The 10,661-nt window shown below is 37.5% G+C and overlaps 1 protein-coding gene across 1 annotated transcript; it reads left to right on the forward strand.

Annotated features, from left to right (window-relative positions):
- The first annotated feature begins 1,925 nt into the window (after nt 1-1,925).
- LOC119570410 (protein arginine N-methyltransferase 1-like) lies at nt 1,926-3,369 on the forward strand. The gene is made up of 4 exons (XM_037918158.1): nt 1,926-2,084; nt 2,214-2,291; nt 2,847-2,988; nt 3,260-3,369. The coding sequence occupies exons 1-4, from the start codon at nt 1,980-1,982 to the stop codon at nt 3,304-3,306; spliced, it is 372 nt and encodes a 123-aa protein (XP_037774086.1). The 5' UTR covers nt 1,926-1,979; the 3' UTR covers nt 3,307-3,369.
- Nucleotides 3,370-10,661: the final 7,292 nt, after the last annotated feature.

Genomic DNA, 10,661 nt, shown 5'->3' on the forward strand with positions numbered 1-10,661 from the left:
ATAATAAAATAATGATGATAATGGTAAAGATAATGATGTTTATAATAATAGTGATAATGATGTTTATATTAATAATAATTAAAATGATGATGATAGTAATAGCAGTAATAATTGTATACTAATGATAATAGTAATAACCATAATAGTAATAATAGTTTGTAATGATAGTAATAATAATAATATTGTTGTTAAGGTTTCATACGTTCTTGTACATGTTGTTATATTGTTTTTATTTTGTTAATAATATTATTTTTGTTGTTATACAAACTTGGCTCTATAGTACATCATAGTCACCTATGAGTGAATTACTAGGCCTACCTGTTCTTACCTGTTTACTTGTTGCTAAATTTACTTTAGTTTTGCTTGTATGATAGTTCTACTTCAACCAGCTTACTTTTGTATTAAATAATATGAAATAACTATCATTTAGCATATCTTTTAATTTCCAAATGTTTTTTATTTGTGATGCAAGTTCTCTAGAGAAGTTTTTCTTTATATTTTATTTCCATTTAATGTTTACCTAGAAAGTGACAGCTGGAGAAAACAATACTGATGGATTCATATAGCTAGTAGTATTGTCATTAATGGTATTATCTTTAACATTATTATTATTATTACTATTGTTGTTGGTGTGTTGGTGGTGTTGGTGTCCTTGCATTAGTTATTCTTATTGTCAGCTGCAGAAGAAATAGATAAAATTCTATCGGTGTATAATATTAGAGCCTATTAAATACTCCAAGAGTGCAAATTAGATACTAAGCAGTTCAGACAGTTGGCATAACGATCTCGGGTCCAAGGGGGGGAAACTCCCGGGCTAGGGAGTACCTGGTTAGAATGTTTTGTATTAATACCATGGGGGGGTTCTAGGGGACATAGCGCATTAGTGCGGGAGTATATGGTTGTGATTGTGCAAGTCCCATGGGTTCCTGGAGGTAGAACTTCCGGCCAGGGAGTATCACATTTGCGTATTGTGTTATTACCATGGGCGTCTAGATAAAAGAACCTAATAGTGGATATGTACAGATTGTATAAGGACCATGGGGGTCTAGGGAGAAGTCTAATGGCTAAGGAGTATATGGTTGGAATGGGTTTCACTAGGAAAGTTAGTTATGTGGTATACTATACCAAAGATTTTAAATTAAATATGGCGTGAAAGTCCTTCACAATTTTTTGAAAAATGCTTCAGTGTGTTTCATTGATGACAGGCATTGTCATTAGAGTTTCACTTGCTAAAGCTTTGTAGACCATCAAGGTCAGTTAGAATCCTGCTTAGCTCGGTAAGTTTTACTTTAAAATTGTCACAAAATGGATATATGAGGAGCATAAATGGAAAGTAGTAGCACAGACGTTAAGGTAAAATAAGGTAAATGAATATATGTAAAACTGTATGCTCATCTAAGCAAAAATCTTGAAGCTTTAATTGTTTAAAGCCTAGTACAGTTATATGTGCAAGACACATGCTGTCTACCAACATTTGGTCAATCGTTATGGTATGGTGCACTAAGGTAGGGTAAATTTGAGATAATATTCGTGTTGAGGAGGGAGTTTTATTCGTTGGTGCAAGAAATAATCTGGAGGACACCAACAAATAAAGGTCCCCCTAAGTTTCAGCTCTCCCTCAGTATGTATGGCAAGATAAAGACAATTTGTCTGGGAGTGTTGTGTGCAGACCCCCCCATTAACCTTCCCCTCGAACATGCCCAGTCACAGGAATTTTAGATTGCTGTGACAGGGCATGTTATGGCAAGTGTCCACATATGAAAAATTATCCACATTGTATGATAATACACTAAACTTTACTTGAAACTGTTTTAAAACTGCAGTAACTTATTTTTTTTTATAATGACATTAGATTTGTTGCTATTGTATGTACATGAGTGTATGTATATACATGTATAGTAGGATTACTGGTTCTGTAACTTAGCAGGAAGGTAATATCATTTTTTCTCATTCAGATTGTAGCAGGAGATATCATCAAGATGGAAAATAAGACTGAAAAGGAGAAGGTTGAAAAAATGCCCATTGATGAAATGACATCAAAGGACTACTATTTTGACTCGTATGCTCACTTTGGCATCCATGAAGTAAGTTAACTAAAGTGTAATGCTCCTCTAGAAGTGTTTGTTTGCATATAATTGTATTTGTCATGTTGATCATACCAGTGCTCCATTTGTTCTGATAATCTGGATCTCATAAGAATAATTTTTTGACAGGAAATGTTGAAGGATGAAGTTCGAACGCTTACTTACCGAAATGCAATGTACCACAACAGACATTTGTTTAAAGGCAAGGTAAGTTATGGGTTGAATATATATATTGAATTTTGATATTCTGTTATTGAAGTCAGATCCTTGTTCAGGTTGCCATCTTTTCAATGTTCACTTTTTTGAGCTGGTGATTCAGGCTGATTGCTCTTATTTTTAGTATTTAGTAATTCCATTTAGTATTTTGGCCTATTTGTTTTGTAAATGGCAGGCCATATTTTATTTTAGGCAAATATATTCTTTACTCTCCTTCATGACACCATAGCAAGTAATTTATCAATTGTCTCATATCTTGAACAAGTATTTAAGGATGACAATATATTTAGTAGAAGCAACTGAAGTACATTGCAAATTTAGAGTATTATTCTCAGCTCTGGCCCATTACCTTTCTCATAGTCATGTGATGTTCTAGCATTTTTGACCATATATTTTTCCTTGTACGTAATGGTTTATGAAATCTGTAACTTGTACCATTGTGCTACAGTGGAATAGGCATATTTAATTTAATTTTTTTAATGGTGCATAGTCAGTTCAGTAATCTTTTCTGTTGTATATGTATGTTAAATAAAAACATTATTTCAGACTGTTCTTGATGTTGGATGCGGTACAGGCATTCTGTCCATGTTTGCTGCGAAGGCTGGTGCTGCCAAAGTTTATGGGATTGAAATGTCAAATATTGTAGAACATGCTAAGAAAATTGTAACTGCTAATAATCTTGATAATGGTGAGTTCAGTTTTTGCAAAGTGCAAATATGTCTGTTCTGCAAATGTAAACAAATTTGCCTATATGTCTGTATCTGTATCTATCTTTGTCTATTTTTCTATCACTATCTGTATATATTTAACTACCTATCTATATCTATTATATATATATATATATATATATATATATATATATATATATATATATATATATATATATATATATATATATATATTATATATATATATATAATTATATTGTGCTATCTTTATTTAATATTTTTTTGTTACAGTCGTGGAAATAATTCAGGGCAAAGTAGAAGAAGTAACTTGCCAGTAGAGGAAAGTGGATATAATCATCAGTGAGTGGATGGGCTACTGCCTCTTTTATGAGTCAATGTTAGACACAGTCCTCTATGCTCGTGTATAGTGGCTGGCCACAGACGGAATGCTCTTCCCTGATCGGGCAACTCTTTTTGTTTTCTGCAATTGAGGTTAGTGTTTTTCTTTTTCTTTCTTCATTATAAAATAGTGTAGTTTCTGCCTCTCCTCTCTCCTCATTTTGCTTATTCTCTCTCCCTCTGTTTTTTTCCTTTATTAACCCTACACACGTTGGGCCCCTAAAAGTATAACACGCCTTCATTTCTGGTGGTATCTATAGTAGCTAGTGCCCACTGCAGGGGACGTGTTGAACTACACACAGCGGGGCAGCCCACTCTGAGTAAAAACTCTGACTTATGCTCCTTGTTACCAATGGAAGGATATTGAAGATTATGTTTCTGGGAAGATACACGGGAAGTTTAGTGCTTTTTAAGTTAAACTGCAAACTCAACACAAGAAAGTCAAAACCCTTAAATCCCAAAATTTGCTAAAAAAAAACCACCACCTACTTTGCTAAACCCCACACCTACTTCAACACCAATGGCACAGCCACTTTTTGTCGTTGAGTCCCTCTGTGCAGAGCCTGCCTCTCAGCCATGGTGGGTGTGGTCACTGTACATTTCTTGCTCTGCCGGACCTGAAATACCCAAGGAGAGACCAGGAGGTCCAACAAAAAGGCCTCTCTCAAAGGATACGGACTGCTTAGGTGTTGATTACTGCCAGGTTAAAGTGGAAGAAATTCTTACTGTACTACACCTTGGACCTGCAAAAGGTAGTGCAATGATTGTAATTCACAACATGACACCCTTCATGCTGACTGTTTTCAGTTTTCAACATCATCATCTCCCCATCCATTTCAACAGTAGGACTGTCAAGTTGTTGTGGTCCTTCCTCTGCAAGACCAGCATATTCTGTTGCTGAAGTAGTCCATATTGCCCATCCTCCTTGCAGTGTGGTCTTTGGGCTTGAACTTTCTGTTCAGTCTGGCTGATGATGTCCCCCTCAGGCTTGTAGTTTTTAGAGAAGTCAGAAAGGGCATCCAAGACTGATCAGAGCTTACACATCCTGTTGGCTGGTGTAGAGCTACATTCTCCACATTGATAAAATGGAGACAGTAATGAGCTTGGTTGAACCTATTCCTCAGCATGACCACAGCCATGGTAAACACATGCAACAAGTGGGTGGCCCAGTAGATGTCCTGGTCCTTCCACTGTACCCCATCACAGTGTGAAGTCCAAGCCCTCATTGTTGGGTTTATGCTAACCTCCTATTCCTAATCTTCCTCCTCTTAGATATAATGTAGCAAAACTATATAGATTCATTGCCATTTTTACTTTGTATTTATTTGTTTTTTTTATTTATTTTTTTTAATTAACTAATATGCCACATATTTTCAGGACCGTCAGTACAAGGATGACAAAATCAACTGGTGGGATAGTGTATATGGGGTTTGACATGTTTTTGCATCCGTTGAAGTAGCCATGACAGAACCCCTGGTGGATGTAGTGGAAGCAAAGCAGGTTAGTAAAAAGAAAGGAAGGAATTTCGAGGGGAAAAAATCAATTTATTTTCATAGATATCAGCAGTTTTTGAATTATTTTCAAGTTGTAAGTGGCATTACTTTAGTTAGTGTATATATTTTTGTTCAAAATATTTACAGGATTGGTTGCATTTTCAGCATTCCAATTAGTGGTTTCAGATTACAGAAACCCTTTCAATTTTCATTTCTTTCAACCAGGTTGTGACAAATTCTTGTCTAGTTAAAGAAGTTGATCTTTACACAGTGAAGAAGGAAGACTTAAACATTCAGCTCCCCCATTTCATCTACAGGTTAAAAACTTTGTAAATTTTAAACCCTAGATGATGGTATTAGAAATCTCTTGGTTTCACTGACTGGTGATTTCTGGCAACCATCCTGCCATTTGGAGTAATAGTCCGCTACGTGTAAAGGGAACTTTCCTGCTCTAGTGTGTTGCCATGCATTAGCCGTATCTGACAGATCAAGCAGGTTTTTGACAGCTGTACACATGGCCTTGGGAGTAATGGGTTAAATATAAAGTATAACTGAATTAACTGAAATAAAACCCAGAATCTGAAAAATTTTTTCCCATAAAGTACTTTCATACAAAAATTTTTTTTTTTTTATCAGGGCGAAGGGAAAGATTATGTAATGCTCTTATCGTATTTTTTAATATTGAATTTAAAAGGTCAAAGAGGGTGGGTTTTTCTACAGGTAGGGTTACTAATTTCTTTTTGTTCTCTCCCCTTTGCTCCATTGGTCTTCCCTATAATCTATCTTCCAACCTCTTTTCATTTTTTTTTACATTCTTAAAGTTTCGGGTTGTTGAAATGACTGTAAAAAAAAAGTGTGTGTTTTCAAGGTATATGAGTAATTTATTTGGGGGCCTATACAAAATCAACGAAGTGTTATGAAATCCATTTTCCCTTTTACTTAATGACATATGAGACATGAAGTGTATATCGAATAAGGCATTTGAGGATGTCTTGTCTGGTTGGCATAATTTTGATAACCCACAAAAGACCCTTTTTATAGTTTATCGGGTATTTATTTACAGTTGATATGATGTGACTTGTAAATGTACAGGTATCTTCCGTCCCAATTATATATATATTTGATTTCCCCCATTATATTTATTTAGGTACATAATAGTGTCTGTAAACTGTCTAAATAACAAATTATATTGGTTTCAGCTCCAGAGGCACGATACACACACTGGAAGCAAACTGTTTTCTACTTTGATGATTACCTGCAGTGAAACATGGAGAAGAGATTTTTGGAACCTTTACCATGAAACCAAATGAGCGTAACAATCGTGACTTAGATTTCCAAGTAGAAATGGAATTCCATGGAAGAACTGTCAGAATGCAGGGAATCTCACAAATACAAGATGCGTTAAAAGCAGTGCTGGTAGGTCCAAGTTGCTTCATCTGCTTTCCTCTGAAAATTTTACATGTGTTTTGTATAAGCATCATACTTGTATGTAGAAATTTAGATTTTCTTGGACCTGTTCAGATTTTTTTGGATTAATTTGTGGTTTTTGTTAGTGAAAATGTTCATTAAAAGATAAGATTGTCTTATTCATGTATGTTTCTCAAAACACCATGAGTAAAGCTTTGCTTAGAATATATTTTTTATTTGGTTGTATGATTTTGTTTCAGGTTTATACTGTGATCACTTGTCAGTCCACTGTAGGTGATCAGCTTCTTTTGAAATTAAGGATCTATTTCATAAAGACTTTATAATGCAAGTGAAGGAAATGTCTCAAGTCAGCATATGGTGTTACTATTATTGACAGGAAAATCAAACACTTCATGAAGCGCCAACTACTGAAGATAACTTGAAAATGGATGAGCATTAGACTCCGCCTCTCTTCCAGGAACTTGAAAAGAATCCTGGTGGGTGAGCATAATCATCTGCTTCTCCAGTGCTAGAGGATTGAGCAAAGACTCCTGACCTCTCCTTATTTACGTATGTGGCTTTAGCCAGTGTTCTGATGTGCATATCACATCTGAGTGGTGCAAGTCGACAGTAATGTAAAAAATTGAAGTGAAAGTGGAAAAAAATTCTTTTACGTATATGTCAGTGAATCATCTTTTTGCAGAAGAGTTGGGCAGAAGTCATAAGTGGACTCTGTAGTAAATTATTAATTACAGTGTATCAAAAATGTGCTATTCTATCTTGTTTAGTCAGTATACATAGTTTGATTTTTATGATTCTGTGTGAAATATCTAATGTTTACATGAGTAATTGTACTTATTTGTGGCAGTTCCAAACCAAATTAAAATTGTCATCTGATTATATAAAAAATCATGCAGCTAGGAATGTTTTGAAGGCTTGTATAAGACACGGAAGCCCATTGTGAGGGCCCATGTCTTCCAGGGTGGTAGCTTAAGTGAGCTTTTATATAAAATATTTTCAGATGGCAGTTATTAGTTTTTGTTTGAAGAATATTTTATCTATATTTTCTCCCAAATTAATCATACTTTTTTCACTGAAGCTTTTGTAAAGAAAATCTTAAATTTCTTGAAAGGTTATAAAAAATGATTTTTTAAAAAACTCCAATTGCTTGTCATACAGAAGACCATAGGGTTTTCCTATTTAGTCTCTTACATGGATCAAAAACTGACACAAAGTCCAACACACAAAAAATCACACAATTTGGGTTTTCACAAGATTCCAATACCTGCATTTTGTTGAGGAATGTTTGTGCCTCATTACCTGCTTTAGAACAAAATATCAGTTGTATCAGTCATTTAGTATTTTTTAAACGACGAGTCAGATTTACAATCTATCTTTTTGGTCTCAATTTTTAATGATAGCCAAATGATATAACATATAAAGTTGAAATCTCTACATAGACATTTATTATAAAGGATCATTACTGACAAAATGGAAGTTTTATTATAATCCCTTGACTTTTTTCTTCAACCAGTATTTTCCCTTTGATGTATTTTTTAGTAATGAAGTTTAGTAAATTAAAAGTATGATGATAAAACTGAAATTGCAGCTATTTGTTCAGATTGCTGTTTAAACTTGTAAATTCAAAGTTTCCCTATTTCAGTTGAAAGTTACTTGATAGTATGTTCTCAATAATATTTTAGTTGCTTAAACATTTATTTTTCCCTTTTTATCACAATGGCTATACAAGTAGTTTTTTGCTGCTTTCAATTTTTTGGTGACCACCCCTTATAACTTATAAAAATTAGTATTTTCTGTTGAAGTTTTAAAATTTTTTGTTGTTGAAAATGAGGAAAAAAGGTAATTTGCTTGAACATGTTTATCATAGTATTTTAAAGCATTGTGTAACTTTTCCCCTGATTTTGGGATCTCTCCTAATGTAAGGCCTGTCCATACAAGTGGACATGATAGATAGGCACACTGGTGGGCATGAATAGAGATGACATCAGCAGTTCCTCTTTGTGATGTCACAAATTTTCAGTGCCTTTTTCGAGGTGTGCGGATCATGGCCTTTTTGGGCCCAACCCTTGGTTTAACCTGTTTGGGCTCTCCCCCCCCCCCCCCCCCTCCAATCCATGCCCATTGTTGCTGGGTGGGGCGCTTTAGAAGACAGACGGACTGAAAACTGGGGATCACCCCTACCTTGGGCCTCAGCACTCAACTCTTAACTAATTTTGCATGGTCGTCTTCCTTCCTTTTTTCATTTTCTTTTTTCAAACCCCTTCAACAATCCATTTCCTAAGGCGTGATAGCCGCATTGAGTGGTTTGAAAGGCTGACTTTTTTAAAGGGAAAGTCATGAAGGGGCCTTTTGGGGGGAACCCTTGGGTTTAGGGTTTTTTGGGGTTTTTTATTTTTCTACCCCTTTTGCCTCCCCCCCCAACCCCTTTGCCCTTTTTTTCGGGGGGGGGTTTTTTTAGGAGGCGGAATGGGCCCCAAAAGGAAGGGAACCCCCCAAACCCTTTGGGAAAACCCCGCCCCCCCGATCAACAAAATTTTGCATGGTTTTTTTTTTCCTTTTAATTTTCGTTACTGTCCCCTTCCCCAAAAAACCCTTCTGCTATCCCCCTCCCTAAGGTTTTTAAGGGGCGGGCTGAAAGGATAAAAAGGCCTTAAACTTTGTCCCAGTCCGGAAAGGGCCCTGAGGGAGAAAGGGGGGCCCCCGGTTTTCCCCTGTTTTTTTTTAATCAAAGCCCTTACCCCTAAAGGGGACCCTGAGGGGGGGACTTTTTTTATCCCCAACAAAATCCAGGGCTTCCCCTGGCCGAAAATAAAAACTTATCCCCACTATTGGGGGAAATGGGGGTTTTCCCCCTTTTATAAAATAGCCCCGAGTAAACCCGCCAGATTTCCCTGACCCCCCCCCTCTTTTTTTGACCCCCCGGTCCAAAACCCCTGCAATAATCCCCCCCCTCAAAATCTTTCCCCCCTATACAGAACGAAAAAAACAAAATAAACCCCTTTAAGGAACTTTCCCCCACTCTCCCAGCAACTCAACTTAAAACACCTTTTCCCCCCACAACCTCCAACATCAACCCCCCCTCCTCCCTTTTTTAAATCCCTTACACCCCTTATTGCCCACCTCCCCTTTAACCTACCCCCCCCTTAAACCCCACTCCTCCATCTTCGCACGCCCCCCCCCTTCTACTCCCCCCTTATCCTCAAAAATTTTAAATACCCTCTTCAGGCACCAAAATGGGACCGTTTTTTTTCGTGGTTTCCCTCCCACAGCCCCCTACTCTAAAAAACCCCCTTTCTTTTAAAACAATGCCCCAAAAAAAACCCAAGTGGGTTTAAGTCTTTTTTCCCCGAGCCGACCCCCCGCCCCCCCTCTTTGTCACATTTAAAACCCCAAAAACCCAAAGCTCTAGCTTTAACAAAACTAACAAAATATGGTAACCCCACCCCTTTGCGGGAACCCACCCAAACCCCCTCAATCCTTGCCCCGGGAAAACAGTTTAAAATCTCCCAACTATGACAAAGATTGGTCAGATATGGAGATCTACTTGCCTGTCTCACAGACTATATGAATGCAAAAATCAGACAATGCTACTCCTTCCCCCCAGAGGTCACCCGAAAAAACCCCCCATTTAAAACATACCCAAAAATTTTCCCTTTCCGTAGGCATGACCTTCCCTTTTTAAACGTCTTTTTTAGGAGGAGAATCCCCCCTGTTCTTTCCTTTAAAAAACCCCCCCCAACGTGAGTGCCAAAATTATTGGGTCTGGGGGGGGAACCCCCCAGCCCAAACATTGCCGTTCCCCCAGCCAGTTTCCCATATGGGGCCCAATCTGGCCAAAACCCGCCCTTTAACCCGGGCCCTTGGCAAAATAACCCCACATGTAAAAACTGTGGGGCCCCCTTTAATGTTTTTTTTGGGGGTTTTTTTTCCCCCCAAAAAAAAATTTTTGACGGGGGGTACCCAACTTTCAGTTTTTCAAATTTGGGAAACCCCACACTACGTGAAGCCAGACAAAAAAGCACGTCGACGTGGTTTTCCCTTACTCCTTACCCCAGTAAAAAGGTTTCATTCTACCAATTTCCTAAACCCACCCCCCCCTAAAATCTAATCCCCCCCCTTCTACTCCTCCTTTCCGCAGGGGTCAAACTTTTTTTCCATCCTAAATCCGGAACCTCCCAATCTCTACTAAAGATATTTCAACCCCCACTACAATCCCAACACCTTCCCCCTCCCTCCTCCCCACTACCCGTAACGACAGAACAACTTTTCCACCCCCTCTTCCCCAAACCCAACAAATCCCCTCCCCCTTTCCCTTTTGCTCCTATGCTTGAGACAAAAATCCTCTCTTCCCCCGGGCCCTTCTTTTTAAACCC

The sequence above is a fragment of the Penaeus monodon genome, unplaced genomic scaffold (assembly GCF_015228065.2).
Source record: "Penaeus monodon isolate SGIC_2016 unplaced genomic scaffold, NSTDA_Pmon_1 PmonScaffold_2619, whole genome shotgun sequence".
NCBI lineage: Eukaryota > Metazoa > Arthropoda > Malacostraca > Decapoda > Penaeidae > Penaeus > Penaeus monodon.